Source organism: Cololabis saira, chromosome 17 (genome assembly GCF_033807715.1).
Source record: "Cololabis saira isolate AMF1-May2022 chromosome 17, fColSai1.1, whole genome shotgun sequence".
In the NCBI taxonomy this organism is placed as follows: Eukaryota; Metazoa; Chordata; class Actinopteri; order Beloniformes; family Belonidae; genus Cololabis; species Cololabis saira.
Window position 1 is genome coordinate 15,329,684 of NC_084603.1, and position 20,459 is coordinate 15,350,142.

Genomic DNA, 20,459 nt, shown 5'->3' on the forward strand with positions numbered 1-20,459 from the left:
AGCTCTGGAGCTGAGAGGCAGTCGTCTACTGTAGTCTGTTAACATACTATTGTTTATGTCATAATATTAATTAATTAATTATGTACAATAAACAAACTAACCTTTGATAATGTATGAATCATCACTCACACATAAAAAAATTATTGTATTTTATTTTTAAACTCTTGGGGGCCCCCTAGTGGCCACGGGGCTCTCAGCGCTGATTGTGCTGATGGACCGGTGTGTGATTGACAGGTAACTCTCCCCCCGCGGTGACGGAGCCCTCGGTGATCCACGCCACGGTCGACTCTCAGGTCAACGTGCAGATTGTTGCTCAGGACGCCAACAGTGACCCCATCACCTTCTCTCTACTGTTACCCCGACCTGCAGGGGCTTCCATCGGCAGTGGTGAGACACACACACACACACACACACACACACACACACACACACACACCCCTCTGCCCATCACTGCTTTAGTTACGGGCAAGGCAAGTTTATTGTATAGCAAAATTCAACAAAAAGTAATTCAAAGTGCTTTACATCAACATTAAGAGCAGCAAGACACAATTAAACAGTAAATAAAAAATAAAATGATAAGAAAAGAGGTAAAGTAAGGGCAGTAGAGTACAGCAGGTAAGTTTTTAAATTTTAGTTTTTAAATCTCTAATGTACAAAAAGACTAAAGCCAAGTTAATATTTTGAGATACTTTACGAAGTAAAGTGTCCCCCGTTTACTAGCATTTATGTATTGCATTTATTTCAATACGGGGAATGACCATGACCCAATGATTAACGCCTGTCTTTTATGTTCTGCTGCAAACTCTGCTGTTTTCTGCTGTTTTAAATGGGTTTTCTATGGTTTGATTGTTTTACGGCAACCTTGATTGCCAAGAAAGGCACCTTAAAAATACCTTCTTTTCTCTTAATTTTGAGTTTTTGCAGTGTGTATTTTGGTCCAAGACCATTCAGGTCTTTGTAGACCAGCAGTAAGATTTTCCTCCTCGTCCTCCAGGAGACGGCTACCTGACCTGGACCCCGTCCAGCCTCCGGCCCGTCCGGCTGACCATCAGAGTCAGCGACGGCGTCTCCAGCTCCTTGTTCACCCCCGTCCTGTCTGTCTGCGGCTGCCTCAACGGGGGAACCTGCACTCGGGACAGCGTTGCTGAAAACCACCTGCAGGGAAAGTTCCAGGTGAAGCAGCACATGTCACCAAGCCGGGGACCTGAACCCTTACAGGAACCGAGCCGGTCTCTGTAACCCGTCCCTGTGTCAGCCTGTTTCAATTCTAGTTTTAGTCTAGTCTTTGGGTCCAGCTATCACTTTTGGGACCACCATTATAACCAAGAAGCAACTCGGGGACCACTGCTTTTGGGGAATATTTGTTTTATTTTGCACTTTGCTTTTAAATAAGAGTATGGGTCTATATAGGCTATTTATTTGCATCAGTGTCTATTTTTATTTGCACCTTTTGCTATAAAAAAAACAAAACAAAAAACAGTCAATGAAAAATGAACAATAGGAAGCCAAGAGGGCTTATAATATTACAAAGTTCACTCTCACTCATTTGACATAATTTGGATGGGTAAATTATTCACAAATATGAATAGTAAATGGAATATAAATTGAGTCTAAAGAATAAATATATATTTTTTAAATTATTATTGTTTTCCATTTACAATTTCACGGACCACCTGCAATACCGCCACGGACCACCAGAGGGCCGTGGACCACCGGTTGACAATCCCTGGTCTATGATATTGCATTATATATTATCAATATCGTCACATGACCAGCATTTTTGTTGCGTCTCGGTTTCCTCAGGTGATAAAGGTTCGTTGATGACGATATTTAGTCATAATTTTCATTAACGAAAGCAACTTCACCTGGCATCGCTTAAAAAAATAAACATTCACAGCCATCTCCATCGGTACAAAGTGTACCAGGCTCGTCATCTGGCTTCATGAGACTCATGCGGTCCAAAACAAATGAGATGACCAGCTGATGACACCTTGGTCTGATTAGTTTTAACTGTAGAGCTGACAGCAGTCGTGCCCACATCACAGGCTTCAGTTCTCCGATTGGTTGGAGGTCTGTTCTTTTTGCCTGTATCCAGGTTTAAATGATTATTTTAGCCTTTTATCCCCATTCACTCCCATGGGTCCCAAGACTTGGAGATCTGCAGGCTCTTTGGACGCTCTCATAGGAAGTGTTGAGACCGTTAACAGACATGGACATGTACGAGTTCAGCACTAGTCATCCCTACTTTTGACCAGTGAAAACAAGCACAAAAACGCTTCATCAACGTAAGAGAACAAGAACCCACAACCCCATAATTCAAGTTCTATTCTGTGTATTTCTACACCCAGATATGAGCTTGATTTAAAGAAGAAAAAACCCTTTTTTACCCGTTGCCACTGTGGGCCATCCAGTCCATATTCGATGCACACTCAGTCCAAAATTTACAAAACTAGGTAATTTACAAATCTTAGAAATCTTCTACAAACCTTACAAATCTTGCTTAGAAAGCTAAGATTCTTGTGATTCCAGCAATATAAACCATTTCAGGATATAATCATAGCAGCTGGTACATATTTAAACGACAAACAAACAAAGAAAGATTTCCGCAGATGCCCATGGGACATAATCTAATGTCTAATCGTTATAATAAAATTCTTTGTCTTACAAAAACATGTGTAAAATACTATATTTTTTGTGGTCTTGTTATCAAATTTGAAATTGCACTAGATAAGGCTTCAGGATGTAGTACCATTGTGTTCTCCAGCTAATAAGTCACAGATTCACTCATCCGCAGACATCTGATTACGAAACAAATTTCTGGCTGAAATAAAAACCTTCTATTTCAGTGTGTTCAAACTGAGATTACTGAATTATAGTAGTAGTTACAGTGATTCTGACAGCTGGGGGAAAAACTTCAGAGTGTTACCTTTCAAAAGATACCAGAACCGTCCATCTACTTCAAACGGTTCAAGAACAGCTGTCAATTTACTTTGGGTATGCCTTGGATAGGCGTTTTGGGCGACTTTTACAAGAGTGGCAACAGGTTTTAAACACCTACAACAGTTCTTGTTTTTATTGTATAAACCCCTATAAGTGCATGCATTCCTGAGATGATGGTTATCTCCTGCTACCGTTTGCCTGTACGAGCTGCAACGCTCTATGGTTTTGCAGAGATTCACTGCACAACACGTGTCACTACATGCAGAGAATGCCTGCTCTGCGATGGGCGTGAGGTTGAACCCGAGAATAGCACAGATTGAGGTGAAACAGTTCACTTTAGCAGCCAAAAATAAGGTGGTACAAGCCAAAGCTGAACGTGGTACACTGCAAAAACTCAAAATCTTACCAGGAATATTTGTCTTATTTCTAGTTAAAATGTCTCATTTTTAGTCAAAAAATTTAATTACACTTAAAACAAGAGTCATTACCAGAAAAATAACTTGTTATTTGACAATTTCCACCTGTTTCAAGTAAATTTTCACTTGAAATAAGTAGAAAAATCTGCCAGTGGGACAAGATTTATCTTCTCATTACAAGCAAAAAAATCTCGTTCCACTGGCAGATTTTTCTACTTATTTTAAGTGAAAATCTACTTGAAACAGGTGAAAATTGTTGTTTTTTCCAGTGATGAGTCTTGTTTTAAGTGTAATGAGATTTTTTTGACTAAAAATTAGACATTTTAACTAGAAATAAGACAAATATTCTTGGTTAGATTTTGAGTTTTTGCAGTGTAGTCCACAACCATAACAGGCCAGAAATCAGTCCTTTCTTAGACGCAAAAACCTTGAGGCAGGAAATCTGATCAACCACGAACCACCTGTGTGAGGGAGCACAGGTGAAGCTGGTTCCACTGCTGAGGTGGGAGTGGCAGGCAGGTGATCAGGGGAGGGATCATGACATCCTCGTTGGTGAATTGTCATCCGAGCTTGAAATTGTGCAACCTGAAGGACAATGGAAGGGCATCATGTTGGCAACTCTTTTAAAAAAGCAGGATTTACACTCAACTCAAAATCTTAACAAGAATATTTGTCTTATTTCTAGTTAAAAACTCAGTACCAGAAAAATAACTTGTTATTTGACAATTTTCACCTGTTTCAAGTAAATTTTCACTTAAAATAAGTAGAATAAATCTGCCAATGGAACAAGAGTTTTTTGCTTGTAAATCTTGTTCCACTGGCAGATTTTTCTACTTATTTCAAGTGAAAATCTACTTGAAACAGGGGAAAATTGTCAAATAACAAATTATTTTTATGGTAATGAGTCTTGTTTTAGGTGTAATGAGATTTTTTGACTAAAAATTAGACATTTTAACTAGAAATAAGACAAATATTCATGTTAAGATTTTGAGTTTTTGCAGTGTACAGAACATCAGAATAAAAACTTCTTTTTAATTTTTTTTCCTCTGTTTGTTCCTCTTTCCCCCTCAGGTGCTGGCGTGCCTCTGCCCGGAGGGATACGGCGGGGAGTTTTGTGGGAACGCCACAGATGCGTGTCGAGGGAAGCCGTGTTTCCCGGGGGTGCAGTGCCAGGCGGAGTCACCGCCCGGCCGGTTCTCCTGTGGAGACTGTCCTAATAATACCGTCTCCAACGGCAACCAGGGATACAAATGCTTTGAACATGGTCTGTAACACCATAGATAGATAGATAGATAGATAGATAGATAGATAGATAGATAGATAGATAGATAGATAGATAGATAGATAGATAGATAGATAGATAGATAGATAGATAGATAGATAGATAGATAGATACACAGTACCCCTTCATCCCTGTTTTCCGTGTTTCCCTCCCCAGACATGTGCAGCCCCCCGTTCCCCTTCCCCTGCCACAGCGATGCTGAATGCCGCAGCACGAAGCTGAACTACACCTGCACCTGCAAGTCGGGCTTCACCGGAGACGGACACAACTGCACAGGTATCTGAACGCCCAGAAACCACGATAACACACCCCAACCGCCCAGTGAGAGTCTGTACTTGTCCCCGTCGTAGATATCGATGAGTGTGCGGCGCTCATGGCCTGCGAGAACGCCAAGTACGAGTGCAGGAACAAGCCCGGCTCGTTCGAATGTTTCTGCAGGTATCAGAACACCAAGAACACCGAAGGCTGCGGTAGGTACACCGTTATTACAACAACGCTGCAATCAGATGCTATTTATTTGTTCATGTCTGACAGTAAAGTTGAGGAAACCTGTTGTAGGTTATTAAGACACCAAACACTCGCTGGGGCCCAACTTGTGGGTTAACCGACATTATTTGATGCAAAAAAAGCAATCAGGATACTTCACAATGTGGGTTATAAGGATCACACAAACACACTGTTTTTAAAGTTGTATGTGTTGAAATTCTGGGAAATTGTCAAACTAAAAACTCTACAAATCATATTCAGACCCCGTCCACACGTAGCCGGGTATTTTTAAAAACGAATATTTCCCCCCTCCGTTTATAAAAAAATTTGCATCCACACATAACCGAAGATCTGCGTTTTCGACCACATTCATAACCTGTAGATCATCTGCGGCTCCCGGGGAAGCTGCACCTCTGCGGCTCCTCCGCGGCTCCTCCGCGGGGGCTCCGCGGTCCCTACGCCGTAGGGTGCGCGTCGCCGCGTACCCTACGGCGTAGGCTCTGTGTCGGTGTAACGCAGTAAGCGGTGGTCAAGACCAGAGACCATTTATTTAATAAATAGCTTGGAGAACAGATGCTGGATCATCTGTAGTAAACAAAAGTCGCACGTCAGAGCAGATTTGTTGTTGTTTTGGCGCATAATGTGACGTTCGAAAACGCAAAACTCCGGTTGTGTGTGTCTACACGCATCTACATCTAAAATCTTCACTTTGCCCGGAGTTTTTTTAAACCTTCGTTTATTTGCGTTTTCGTGTGGATGACAGGTCAAAACGTAGGAAAATATCTCCGGTTTAGCAGATATCCGCAGATATCCGGCTACGTGTGGACGGGGTATCAAAGCGAGAACTGATTCACTTCCAGGCAATTTACAGAAAATGTTTTGTGACAGGGAGGGGGGTTATAATTTAAGAGGAAAATATAATTTCAAAAAACAATGTTTTCATTCTAAAAGGAAAAGCATGTGTATCTCAGTTGTTGGAGTGGATTTATGGAATGGGTTGGTGATGGGTTGAAGCAATGTACAAATATAAATCAATTTAAAAAACTGTACAAAAAGGAAGTTCTGGGAAGTTATTTGGTTGAGGAGTTATGTTAAGGCAATATGTTGTTTGTTAGCTGGTTAGGTGCAAAGGCACAACCAATGGGAAAATCCGTAGCCTATTAGGTAATTGCAGCTATTTATTATTAATATTTATGTTTAATTTATGATAGAGGTAACAAAGGGGCAGGGTTAAATAAGTTTTACTTCTACCTGCTCCTTTTCGGACACTGTTTTTTTTTCCCCTGTTTGTATTACGTTTTTGTTGTTGTTGCTTTTTTTTCTGTATGTTTTGAATTTGTTTTAAAATCTTATATTTTTTTCCTTATGTGTTCGAAATAAACAATTCAATCAATCAATCAAAAAATTTCAGCCAAGAAACCGACTTGAACACTCGGACACGTCTGGTTCAGGCCTGGGGACACATGTTAGACTTGTTCAAGTCATGATATGATGTAAAAGCCCCATCCCAACCGTGCACGGGGGCAGCAGCACATTGGTACGGGCTGCAGTGCTGCAGGAGGGATCGGTGCAAGAGCAGTGAAGGTGGGACCGGTGTGCTTCCCAAAACATCTGGAACCATGAAGAAAGAGCATGCTGCCTAACTGAGTCAGCTGAATCAACTGTGCTGCTGCTCCAGATGTTATTACACAGCAAAACCCAACTTTTTCAAGCAGTTGCTCATTTTGCACAATGAATTGTAGTTTTATTTTCTGCTGCAGCACGTCCATCGTTCCCTTTGGCTCGATTGAACCTGTAATCTTTCATTGCCGGCCTTTACGTTTGACACCTTTGGAAACCCGTGTCGAGACTCTAAACCTCAAATGATGATTCTTAACCCCCCTGTTGTCCTCGGGTCACAATGACCCGCCACTGTGTTTAAAAACAACCCAAAATCCTTTAAATTATGTTTTTTTTACTTGAAATTTAACTTCCCCAGCGAGGGCAAGTAAGAGGAAGAGATGTGAGTTCTGCCCTCAAAAGGAGGACTATACTGTTTGCTGCAGGTGTAATAAATACATCTACAAAGGTTGTGCACTTGCATACTGCCCTATATGTGCTAATTAGTTGAATGGGATTTTTGTATTGTACATTATCTAAAATTGTTCACTGGAGAAAAAAAAAAGAAACTGAGTCATTGGGATGAATAATAATGCATTCAAAACTTCCTTTTGCACATTTTTTTCTTTACCTATAGAAATACAAATGAAGAGGGAAAACTTAAGCATTCACGCATTTTGTGATGAATGACAAGTTGTTTCTTCAAGCAAGATGAAATTTGAGTTTAAAATTCAATTAAGGTGCTTATAATGGGGGTTTACTGAAGACTGGTCATTTTGACCCGGAGGACACGGGTTGTATTCAGAAAATGAGGACAATAGGAGGGTTAAGACAGTCTTCTGCACATGGCGACACACATGGATACAATTCACTGCTATCCTTGTAGCACAAACCTTACACATCTTTGTTTTTTAACTAGTTACACGTGAAAATTGTCTTGCATCCATCCATCCATCCATCTTCTTCCGCTTATCCGTTCCCTGGTCGCGGGGGCAGCAGCCTCAGCAGAGATGCCCAGACTTTCTTCGCCCAGACACTTCCTCCAGCTCTTCTTCCAGCTCTTCCGGGGGGAGTCCGATGCGTTCCCAGGCCAGCCGAGAGACATAGTCTCCCCAGCATGTCCTGGGTCTTCCCCGGGGTCTCCTCCCGGTGGGACATGCCTGGAACACCTCCCTAGGGAGGAGGGACATGCCTGGAACACCTCCCTAGGGAGGCGTCCAGGAGGCATCCGGTACAGATGCCCAAGCCACCTCAGCTGACTCCTCTCAATGTGAAGGAGCAGCGGCTCGACTCCGAGCTCCTCCCGGGTGACCGAACTCCTCACCCTATCTCTAAGGGAGCGTCCAGCCACCCTGCGGAGGAAACTCATCTCTAAAGGAGCGTCCAGCCACCCTGCGGAGGAAACTCATCTCGGCCGCTTGTATCCGCAATCTCGTCCTTTCGGTCACTACCCAAAGTTCATGACCATAGGTGAGGGTAGGGACGTAGATTGACCGGTAAATCGAGAGCTTCGAATTTCGACTCAGCTCCTTCTTCGCCACGACGGTCCGGTACATCGACCGCATTACTGCGGACGCTGCACCGATCCGTCTGTCAATCTCACGCTCCATCCTTCCCTCACTCGTTAACAAGACCTGAGATACTTGAACTCCTCCACCTGAGGCCACGGCCACTGGAAATTAGATCTTCACTGGATTTTCTCTGCAACACTGGACCTTCCAGATGATGATGATGATAAATTACCATTTTGATTTTACAGATATTGTTTTATGACCCTGTTCCCGGTCTGTCCTGTGTTGATTTTTCACACAGTAACACAGTACCGGGGGATGCATTGAAGGAAATACTCACAGATAAGGTAGCCTCTAATGTGAAGTCATGTTTCACTCCTTGAGTAACTCGTGGACCATCATGCACCGGGACCACCACCATCATGCCCAGCTAAGGAGGGAGTCAGTGAGAAAGCTACGGAGCCATCGTGAAGCGATGAATGAACGATGAGTTTAACCCTGATGGAGACTCTGGATGGAGGACCAGGAGAAGTTTAGATCTACCGGATCAATGTTCCGCCCTGCAGATTAGAGTGCAGCAGCAGATTCGTCTCAACATCAAACTGCTGAAAAGCAGATTGAGTGCGATCGGGCCTCCGTGGTGGGATTTTTGTTAAAGAGACCACTCCGGAGGGAAATCAATCAGAAGAAGATAATTGCTTTAGCAGAGAAACACAGGGAATGGACGTTGGACCAGAGAATATCTGAACGTTGATCTCATGATCTTTCAGACCGATGGTTTGGTGACAAAAAGCAAATGATGAGAGGGTCGATGGGGTGTTTCTCAATATTCAAGACGCATCGCTGCTTTTTACTGCTTTTTACTACCTCACATCCTTCCTCCCGTTGATGCAAGACACTACATTTGACACATTTCTTGTAGCATCTCTTAAATGATCTTTTACCCTTTTATTCTTGTACACACAGACTTGAATGAAGCAGGAACATTGTCAGCTTTTCATCTCCGTGTTTTACTGCAGAGTCTAACAAAAAAAAGAGAGAAGGAACTAATCTGCAGGTCCTCTCGGAGGCTGCCAGCGTGCAGCTCCTCTGAAGAGGTTGTTGAGGGCTGCGCTGGTTAAATCAGATGTTTGAGTGTTTTACCACTGCATAGTAAATCATTTCATGTTTCTCTGCAGGTGATTCCCCCAATCCTCCAGGTAAGAGCTTCCATGTATAGAAATGTTCATCATTTATAAATATCCTATATATAGAATAGTGCAAACATTAGTTCCACCTCCACCTTTAAAACCAAACTTCAAACGTTTCTGTTCAGTAAAGCCTCTAGTTAGTGTTTAGTTAAAGCAGCACTATGTAACTTTTCCACCTTAATCTAATATTTCATCATCATCATTGTGATGGTACATCAACTTCCAACAGGTTTAATGAACCTCTGTCATGGTCTGAGGGGTCTGTATCACCTTCACTGGCACTATGTAACTTTGAGGGGCATGGTAGGAACCCTGCCACACTAAAAAACTACACATTTTTACGGCTTTGACTGCTTTACGGCATACGTCACTTCCCCCTCCTTCCCCATTCGTAGTCCAGACCAAAGCTGGGCGGGGCGTGGAGCGCAGAGCTCAGTAGAAGCTGGTATCATGGAAAAAACGAAGAAAATTAAAGTTTTATCGGAGGAGGCGAAAAAAGAAAGCAGGAGAGTAACAAGCTAAATGCCCGGACAAAAGAAAAATAAAAAAAATAAAAATGCCCGGATAAGAATAAACATTGTCCCGGCGTTCACTCGCTGGCGTGAGCTGAAAGATGAGGAGGGATGTCCGACAAGAGAGACAGAATTGTAATGATACAAATGTAAATGTAGAGTTCTATGTTCAATAAGAATCAAAATTAGAATGTTTTCACATACAGGGGATTCGTCTTGGGTTCTAGTATTTTCCCCGTCTTATTTCATTCACTATCAAAACAAATGCACGCGACGGGCACAGGATCTTTCCGGCAGTACGCGCTGGTGCTCATGGGAAATGTAATGTTCTTTCTGGTAAAGCACTACCGCTTTTGTCCAAAGGAGCCGCCAAACTCAACAAAAGCTGAAAGTTACGTTGTACTGCTTTAAGCCTCTAGTTAGTGTTTAGTAAAGCCTCTAGTTAGTGTTTAGTAAACCTCTAGTTAGTGTTTAGTAAAGCCTAGAATTGAATTGAATTGAAATTAAATTAAATTAGTTCCCTTTTTATATAAAAACATAATAAAAATCACACGATCGTGGGAGGTCTTAGAATTAAGCAAAGAAAACTTCACATATAAATGAAATTATAGGGGCAGTATTACGTACCCCGAAGCTTCAGTGTCTTGCAGATCTTTGCAACAGTAACGTGAAATAGTTTTTACCAGTCTGCAGGGTTGATCCTGGTGTTTCTGCACAGCTCTGCTAAGGTCTAATGAAGGGACTTATCAAGTGTGTTGTGTTTCAATTAAGGCTGGATTTTCCTGTTACTAAGACCCACGACGGTCGGGTGACCTTTATCGTTTTTTTCATTCCCTTCCCAATAAACTCGGTGTGATTAAGAGAGAAGGAAGCAGCCGTGTCGTAGCTCTGTCTCCCAGCTCATCTGCTGCTCTGCGTCCGCAGGGTTCAACACGTTCAACATCTCTGTGGGCTGGAAGAGCGACCGGGCCGACGGGCTCAGCCAGGTGTGGGATTGGGAGTGGGTAACAACGTCCCGGTAACGTGTGATCTGTAATGGAGCTTTTCCACCAGCACCTACTCATCTCGGCTCGACTCAACTCGGCCTGGTTTCTTTCTCGCTAGAAATGTAATCAAAACGCATTTTTATGCAGAAACTAACTCAAAATATTGATTTTATTCACTAAAAAATAAGAAATGTCCGCCATGTTTTTTTTTTTTTAATTCAGTCTGCAAATGATGACGTAAAGCATTCTGGGAAATTTTCTCTGGCCCTCTGTCGCGAGGTCAGCATCTGAAATCCCTCGCTGTGAAGGGCTAGATTCATACACACTAGCCCTCGTTATGTCCACTAGCCCTACATGCAAAGAGGAATTGGGACACCACTACCCTCACGGGAACACGCAAAATTTAGGGGTAGGACTGAAAAGTAGAACTAGGGGGGGGCTGGGACTGGCCCAAAGTACCTACTCGGCACGTTAGACCCCTAGTTGGAAAGAACCAAGGCGAGGCGAGTCGGGCTGAGAAGGTTCTAGTGGAAAAGCGCCATAAAAGACATTAAGAGTCTGCTTCCTCCTCAGCTGGACGACATCCTGACCAAAGGTTTCACCAACAAGTTCTACAACATCAGCAAGAAGCAGCAGGGGCAGGAATCCCGGCCGGGCACGGATGAGTACTGGGTGGGCGTGTCCAGCGACACCCCTCACTGGTACATCCGGGACTACCTGGCCCGGGTCAGCGGCCACTACGACATCGGAGCCGTGGACGTCGACGGTAGCAACTCCACTTCCTGTAAGCCGTTATTCTGTGTTGACATGTGAGTAAAACGGTCTCCATCGCAGATCTGGACGAGTGCAAGGCCAGGGAGGCGGTGTGCGTGTCCCCGGCCCGCTGCGCCAACACCTACGGCGGCTACAGGTGTGTCTGCAACGGCACCGCCGACGTGGACGACACCCAGTCGTGTGTAATAGGTGAGCGCACGTCGCACCCGAGACACGCTCACGTTTTCAATCAGCTTTCCCAGATCTGCTTGAAACTCTGATTACCGTATTTTCCGGACTATAAGCTGCTACTTTTTTCATAGGTTTTCAACCATGCGGCTTATACAAAGGTGCAGATATTCTGTGGATTTTTCTTCCACCACTCGGGGCGCTCTAACCGGAATTAGAATCAAAACTAAGACAAAATAAATGCAAAGAAGAATACGCTACTTCTTCTTTAGCAGATAGAAGTAGGTAGATGCAGATTCCAAACAGATAAATAGATAAATAAATAGCGGTTATTTTCTTTTGGTTCTGTCCCGTTTTAATCAGCAAAGTTGCTGCCGTGTTAAAAGACACTGTTAGGAAAGGATCTATTTAGGTACAAACATGTACATCATTTACGGTTCAAAATCCTTCTGTACATGTAGTAAATATCTAATCTAACAACAGAAATATCTGCAGCTTGCATATCTTTTTTTTTTTTTAAATAGAGCGGATGCAGCTTATATGCAGGTGCGGCTTATAGTCCAGAAAATACGGTACATCTAAACAAATCTACCTACGGGTTCTGATAAAGTCAACTGTACTTCCAGATAGGGCTGGGCGATATATCGAGGATAGCCGATGTATCTCGGCTTCTACTCTGTGCAATGTACAAAATTACTCTATCGTGCATATTCGAATATAAATTTTCACGCATTTTGCTTTTAGCCGCGGGCATTAAATTACAGGCTTTTCTCACTCTCTCGTCTCGTCTCTCCTTCTCTGAGACATAAAACAAGCGCACCCAGTCACAACGTCAGTCACGTGCTGTCATGTGTGCATTGTCATTGGTCCTGCAGGTGTCAGCGCTGCTGGTGTCGGGACCGCCGCTCACTTCACCCCGCTTTAACTTTACTTTAACTTTCCCAAACTCGGCCTTTTTGCGACGTGAGCTCATCTGCGCGGCGGACTCTTTTCAAAGCTAACCGGCTTAGTAAAGACGGGAGGGGATGTTTTCTCCTCGCACGACGCGAACGGCTCTGTGGAGAGCCGAGGAGCCGCTTAGCGCGACACGCGCAGCCGAGCCTTTAGGCTGATTTATCGTCCCGCGTTACACCAACGCAGAGCCTACGCCGTAAATACGCATCCCCGCGTACCCTACGCCGTAGGTTCTGCGTCGATTTAACGCGGAACCATAATTCAGGCTTTTCTCTTCCAGAACTGAGAAACGTCACCTAGTGTTGCTTAAATGTGGCCACATGAAATAAATCACTATCATCAAAACAAAGTCAAACAAGACTATATGACGTCATATTTCTAAAAGTAAGTGAAAGTGATGCAAATTAAAGGAGGAGAGGATGAAACATTGCAGTCCCTGCACCTACAATTTAATATAAAGGTGCTCTAAGGGGCCCCTGCTGCTCAGAGCAGCTCATCCTGGTAAAACCAGGTGAAACCAGGTCATCCTGGTAAAACCAGGTAAAACCAGGTAAAACCAGGTAAAACCAGGTGAAACCTGGTCATCCTGGTAAAACCAGGACCAGAACATGTTCTTAGCAGATGTTCTTCAGACGGGCAGTCAGAGAGATGCAACGTGCACTTTCTATTTTGAAATTACACTTTTTATGTTTGTGTCATTCACTGCTTAGTAACTGTTTAATAAATACAGTTTTGGTAAATTTGACTTATTCGCCGTTTTTGCATGAAAGTTTAAAATGAGCATATATTAATGCAGTATGAACAAGAATGTTTTAATGTAGACATAGAATCATCATACTGGTGTGATTGTAGGCATCAAAGTGTTAATTCAAGGCTAAGGCAAAATATCGAGATATATATCGTGTATCGTGACATGGCCTAAAAATATGGAGATATTAATAAAAGGCCATATCGCCCAGCCCTACTTCCAGACAGAGTGAAGGTGACCGACACGGACGTGGACCTGATCCTGGGTCTGGTTCTGGGCATCGGCATCCCCCTGATCCTGCTGCTGCTCCTGGCTGCGCTGGCCTGTTTCTGCTGCCGCAAGAAGACCGTCACCGGGGAGTGAGTAGCGTCCACACGCACGGCTGAGCCTGAACGAAGCGCACAAGATAGGAGATGTGATTAGTTAGGTCTTTATTGAGGGTTGGGGTTCAGACCTGCACAACGTCTGGGATGTCCGGTGGGAATCGCTCCCTTGAAGTCCTTCCAGGGCGTCTCTGCGGGGTCGAGGTCTGGGCCGTTATCTCAGAATCTGAAGGCCGTAAAATATCCATTGATGTACTTTCCTGACTAGATAGATAGATAGATTTATTATAGTACCCTTGGGTAAATTTGGTTCACAGTGAGTGCCTCCTCATACAATATAAAACCATACACTCAACAACACAGGATAAGATAAAGTGACAACAGTGTTTTGGCTAAAAGAACAAAGAACAAGAAGGACGGCCCCAAGATAAGAATCAAAATAAGTTAAAACATCAGTAGAAAAAAACACTAAAATATTAAAACCAAGCAAAAGGATAAAAAATGTGCCTTTTCATAAAAACAAGATAAAAGAAACAATACAAAACACAAATACAAAGTTATGTTGCAGTTCCCTCACTTATTAATGGCACTGATGGCTGCTGGTACAAAGCTGTTTTTATAACGTTTCGTTTTGCAAGCAGGTACCCTGAACCTCCGACCTGATGGGAGCAGCTGAAACTCACATTTAGGAGGGTGGGAGTTGTCTTTTAAAATCGAGCCAGCTATTCTCTGTAACTGGTTAGAATACAGGGATTCTGGATGAAGCTGAGACTCACCAATCAGCTTGCTTGACCATTTCACAATTTGGTTTAAACAGTTTTTGTTTTTAAGGGACGCATTTCCAAACCATGAAGCAAGACAGAAAGATAAAACCGATAAAACAAGATCAGCATGGTCCTGGAAATGTTAAAAGAAGACAAAGTTTTCTCAGACAAAACAGGCGCTGCCGTCCCTTTTTGTACACGGCTTGACAGTTTTCCTCAAAGTTCAGTTTGTTGTCGATGACAGTTCCCAGATATTTGTATGTGCTGACACATTCCACTGCCTGACCTTTTAAAACTGTAGCCTCTTGGTTGGGAGCACTGTTTTTGCGAAAGTCAATGATCATGTCTTTTGTTTTAGAAATGTTCATTTGAAGAAAAGACTTACTGCACCAGTCAAGGAAATCATTGACAACTGGGCCGGGGCTCGTCTCATTGTTTTTCAGCAGGCTGACAATGACTAGGGATGGGATTTGAGAATTCCCCAGTGTTTCAATTCCTTAGTATCGTTTGCAAAATTTGCAAACAATTCCCTTTTCGATTCCGGTGGGCACGAATGATGTCAGCACGCACGTTGCTTATCAATATGCGTAAGCCAGCAGTCAGTAAACATGGAGCCCAAGCGATACAAACGCTCAAAAGTCTGGTTACATTTCAGTAAAAAAGATGACAACATGGCAACTTGCAATACTTGCCAAGTGGCATGGGCGTCAGTTTGATTTCAGAAGTGCTGGGGACATTTACCATAAACCTGAGTAAGGTTTGAAAAGTGCTGGGTACGAGCTAGGCCCATTACTTCCGAATTGAGGTTTCATGATAAATAATAGGCATTGCATTAGATGATGCGTATTGACGCGATATTGTCCCCATATTAAAAGCCATCTGCGCGGTCTTCAGTGTCGGAGCGTGGGTTTCAGCACAGAGGGGGCGGAGCATTCTCAATGGGCCCTTATGATAATTATTTTACTATTCAACAACTTAAAGATAACGGACACCTCATCATACCCAGCAAACAACACAAATGCTCACGTTTACTGAGCCAAGCAAGCCTAGGTGCCTCAGAATAAAGCCTCAAACCAGTTCACACACACGCAGCCTGACAGCCGTCAATCTGAGAGCATTGCTGTCCTTGGTGCTGGTGTGACGGTGACTCACAGGGTCTGAGCCGAACCATTTAATATAACTTAAAACATAAAATGTAAACTACAATTACACAATCTATTCAGATAGAATATAGACACAATTGTCTATAAGCCATTAATGAGATCTATAAATAGAAAATAGACACGGCGGTCTAAACACAACAAAACGCATAGCCTATTAAAAATGTATCAACTGCACACAATATGCATTCAAATAGAAAATAGACTCGGCGGTCTATTACAGTTGACAACAACACAAGGTACATTAAGGTGGTCAAGGCAATAACAACATTCTGATCATTATTTATGTGCTCACCGATTGCTGTCTCTGCGCTTGTTGCCGCTGCACCAATTCACAGACTCCGAACTCCAGAACATCATCCTCGCTCGAACAATATAATGTAACGGTTCAGAACTATGTACATGCTGTGTGGTCTTCTTAAAGTTTTACCCTCCTCTCCTTCATGGCGGCGAACTTGCCAACCACTTTCTCCTTATCGATGTTAATGTCCCGCTCAACACTCAGCAAAGTGAGGTTCTACAGCCTGGCCTCATCCATGCACGAACGTAAACAGGTTTATATGAGCTTCAGGCGGCTGAAACTTCTTTCCTTCTGCACTACAGCTAACACTAGCCTCCTCATCAGCCACCGGCGCCGTTGCAAAATATGAGGTGAGCGGCGGACAGGAAGCAACTAGCCTCTCCTTTCTCTCTTTTACCTTTCTTTTTAACGATCCAGACTGGTGCTTTTTATTTTTTTATTTTTCCTCTTTCAAAGTTCCCTCCAAAATGCCGCAGTCGCACATAGCCTACAACAAGACGAGTTAGTTCAAATGTAAAAAAACGAAACAAGTTAAGTTCCAGCCAATCAGGTTGGGTCACAGCCCTGATGCGTTCAGGACAGTTGTAAAGTAAGAATTAACCTACACTGGCCGCACAATGCACATTTTATCGTTATTATAACCTACACATTTTACGATTATATATGAACGTATCACACAAAACGGGGCCCTCTCATTGGTGGGGACAAATCTGCTCCTCAGACAAAGTGGTGGGGACGCGTCCCCACCGTCCCCGGCGGAGATGACGCGCCTGCCAAGTGGTTATATCGTCGAAGGGAAAAAAACATTATACACATATTGAAAAAAAACATATTGCGCAAACAGCAACCAATAACAATCAATGAATGTCGCGTTTTCAATCCGCTCCGGACTAACTTCAGTAATTCTCCACCCAGCAGCAACGTTAGCATGTTCTCGGCTAATAATACTGCAGGTAACTAATTAACGAAGGAACACTTCCTGTTATATTAGTCCCATTTGCTTCATTGTTGTCCTTTTTTTCCAAATGAGAATCGATAAGGGAATCGATAAAGAACCAAATCGTTAAGCAGAATGGAATTGGAATCCTAAAAATCTTATCTTCTTATCTTATCTTCATCCAGATCGGTTTTCGTCGTTTGTCTTCAGAGATACTTCTTGCAAGACTTAGTTCTGTTCGTTTGTCTGTTGCACCATAAGAAAACCAGAGAACTAAATCAAATGTTAATACAAGCTTTATTATGTCATGCACAATGATGTCCAATCCACAGAGGTAGGAGAGAAATGCACACGGTGGTCATCCATCCAGTCGTATTTATACTGAAAAAGGAGCTGTTTTGTGCGTGAACCCCCTCTGTGGAGCCAAACACCCAAACATGTCACACCTTCAGCCTTATTTCTCTGTTCACTGTTTCCTAATTGAGGTTTCAACCCGCAAAGATCTAAGACAACTTAAACTTTAAGAGAACCAGGATGGGACCCATCAATTTTAAAGCATCTATTTCTCTTCACTCAGAAAGTGGAATTGTTGCCTTAATCCGACCGATATTGAAGTTTTAAAACCCATGTGTACACCTTTTGTGGACAGGCTGTAGTCGACCCGAACTGAAGCTCTTGAGATCGAGCTTTTAGTGCCAGATAATGCGTCCTAATCCGAGCTACTGACCGTCCTGGGACCCCCCACCTCCGAAGTGACGAGCCGCGGGAATAATAACAATTACAACAACAAGGTAACAGAAGAAGAAGTGGGAGACTTTGCTGCATCTCACCTGCAACATGATCAGCTTGGTTCCCAAACTTTTTTTGCCAGGCCCCCCTTTTGTACGTAACAGAATTTTCGAGCCCCCCCACCGACCCCAACACAGACACACACATCTTTTGCATTCAAATGCGACTGTAATTTATTTCATATATTGAACATATGTGCGAAAAAACGGTCCATCTCTGTAAAAATAGATTTTCAACCTGACCTGGGGCCTGTACTACGAAGCGGGATTTGGGGTTAGCGAGGTAACTTCAGGTTTAACCCTGGGTTTTCAGGACTACGACGGTGGTTAACTTCTTACCGGGGTACATCGCCATGGTAACTTATGCTGAACAGCTAACCTGCTCCGGAGCAGGTTATGTTCGAGATACAGATCGCCGGGTATAAAAGCACCGCCCACTGACCAATCAGCTCTCTTGGAAAATGGCATGCCCTTTCGAAGAGAATCCAGTGGAGCTCGGTGCGCGGATCGTGAGAGGATCCCTCCGATCTTCTTCTTGTCATTTTTTTTTCTGTTTGCTGCAAGTAATGTCAATGCTATTTCATTGTGCTTTTGTATACTGATATGATAGAAACACTAAAGCCTTGTACTTGTTGTACTTCTAAGATATGAAAGTGAGCCTACTTACTTACTTTGAATTATGTTTTTATATTTATTTTGTATTTGCTCCCATGTGCGTTTCACTCCGCTGGGGTTGCAGCTGAAGGAATGAACCTACAATTGTCATACACGCCATACGAATACATCTAAGCAACACATGCATTTAACAGAATAGACAACTGTAATTATAGTCAGATCTACTTATGCCCTAATGATGGGGCAGTGATGTTTATATCCCTATGAACTTACGCATTTATACAGTCAGCGATCTTTTGCCAGCTGTCTTTCCTGCATTTTGCAGCTGCAACTGTGTTGCTTTTTGCCTGTATTATATGCCTATACTCATCATATTTCCGTAAAATTATTGTTTGCTCTTCGCTACTGAAATAAGCGGCTCTGACAGCGGACTTCTCCATGCTTGCGATTGGTCATGCGCTGAAAACACCGCCCCTTTTATGTGCACGCGCTCATATCCAGATTGGAGAAACCTGGGTTGATATACCGAGTTGATAACCAACGTCGTGTGACCGCTTAGCATGATTGCAATTGTCCGGGTTAGTGAATCTGGATAAGGAAAAGATATCCTGGGTATGTTGAACTTGCTTCGTAGTACAGGCCCCAGCTCACAGAGATTGAAACAACAATACAAACAGGAGTCAAAATTTGAACATTTGCTCTACAAAAATTACACCTTTAATCCCCACATGTTTTCAGTGATGTGAGTGGGCTTGCTTCATGTGTGCAACACATTTCTCTTTTTTCCTTTTTGCTGTACAATACAGTATGCATTACTTTCAACATATTTCTTTCCAAAAATAACCAGCTCCCTGAGGAAAAAAAACAGCAGCAAAAGCTAAACAAATAATCAAAATTTCAACAATTGCTCTGCAAAAATGTCAGCTTTAATCCCACACCTTTTCAGTGACTTGGTGGGCTTGTTCATGTTACAGATCCTCTCAAACTGGTTGCAGGTGAGGGATTACCACATGCATCTACCTCAGTAGCACCGGGTAGTTGTGGGGCCCTTCTCTCTTCCCCCTATTTCCTGTCTCTCTCTCACTACACATATGTGTTGAAGGCAAAATCTTAAAAAAATAAAAAATCTTAATTTTTTTTTTTTTTTTTTTTTTATTAATCTACCTTCCAACCTCACCGCGACCCCCCTAGGGGGCATGCCTCCCAGTTTGGGAACCACTGGCTTAGTCTGTATACAACATTTACAGAGCTACTGCATCGTTAGGGTCGCTAACGCGCTTGTTTACTAATGGCGCTTTTACACTAGTACCTACTCAGCGCGACTCGCCTCGCCCCCATTTTGTGCTTTTCCACTCGGGGTCGAAGCGTGCTGAGTCTGAGTTCGGAGGCGGAAATCAGCGAAAGAGCGACTCGCGGTTTACTATTCATTTTATTCGACAGGCAACGGCAGCAGAAGTCTGTTTGGTGATCCAACTCTGAGGTGCAGATGTTCATAAACCTGGTGCTGAGGAGAAAATTAAAAAGGGATTTAGACGGGCGATAAGGAATGACCAGATCCACCAGGAGCTCTGTCACTTCATAGCTGCTCACGGCTACCAATGGACTTTTCAGCTGCGCCGAGACAAACTAACAAAAACGGTCGACGCTTGAAGCTTCTCTCACTCTCATTTTTTAACTTGATATTGAACACAAGCCACAGACCAGCAGCACATCTATCATCTCCTCCAGGTTCTACATCTTTAGTGTTGTCTTCTCCGTTTAGATCACACAATCAAATAAGACCCCGTCCACAAGTAGCCGGATATCTGCGGATATCTGCTAAACCGGAGATATTTTCCTACGTTTTGACCTGTCATCCACACGAAAACGCAAATAAACGAAGGTTTAAAAAAACTCCGGGCAAAGTGAAGATTTTTGAAAACTCTGTTTATGTAGATGCGTGTAGACAGAGACAACCGGAGCTTTGCGTTTTCGAACGTCACATTATGCGCCAAAACAACAACAA

The 20,459-nt window shown here is 43.1% G+C and overlaps 1 protein-coding gene across 1 annotated transcript in view; it reads left to right on the top strand.

The window, feature by feature from the left end:
* The first annotated feature begins 826 nt into the window (after positions 1–826).
* The window catches only part of LOC133464108 (neurogenic locus notch homolog protein 1-like), a 29,025-nt gene continuing 9,392 nt past the window's right edge, over positions 827–20,459 (top strand). Inside the window, exons 1-10 of the mRNA XM_061746093.1 lie at positions 827–830; positions 995–1,173; positions 4,428–4,620; positions 4,795–4,914; positions 4,989–5,108; positions 9,413–9,433; positions 10,861–10,940; positions 11,496–11,688; positions 11,757–11,885; positions 13,778–13,925. Coding sequence (XP_061602077.1) covers positions 827–830; positions 995–1,173; positions 4,428–4,620; positions 4,795–4,914; positions 4,989–5,108; positions 9,413–9,433; positions 10,861–10,940; positions 11,496–11,688; positions 11,757–11,885; positions 13,778–13,925 — 1,187 coding nt within the window. The remainder of the gene's footprint in view (positions 831–994; positions 1,174–4,427; positions 4,621–4,794; positions 4,915–4,988; positions 5,109–9,412; positions 9,434–10,860; positions 10,941–11,495; positions 11,689–11,756; positions 11,886–13,777; positions 13,926–20,459) is intronic.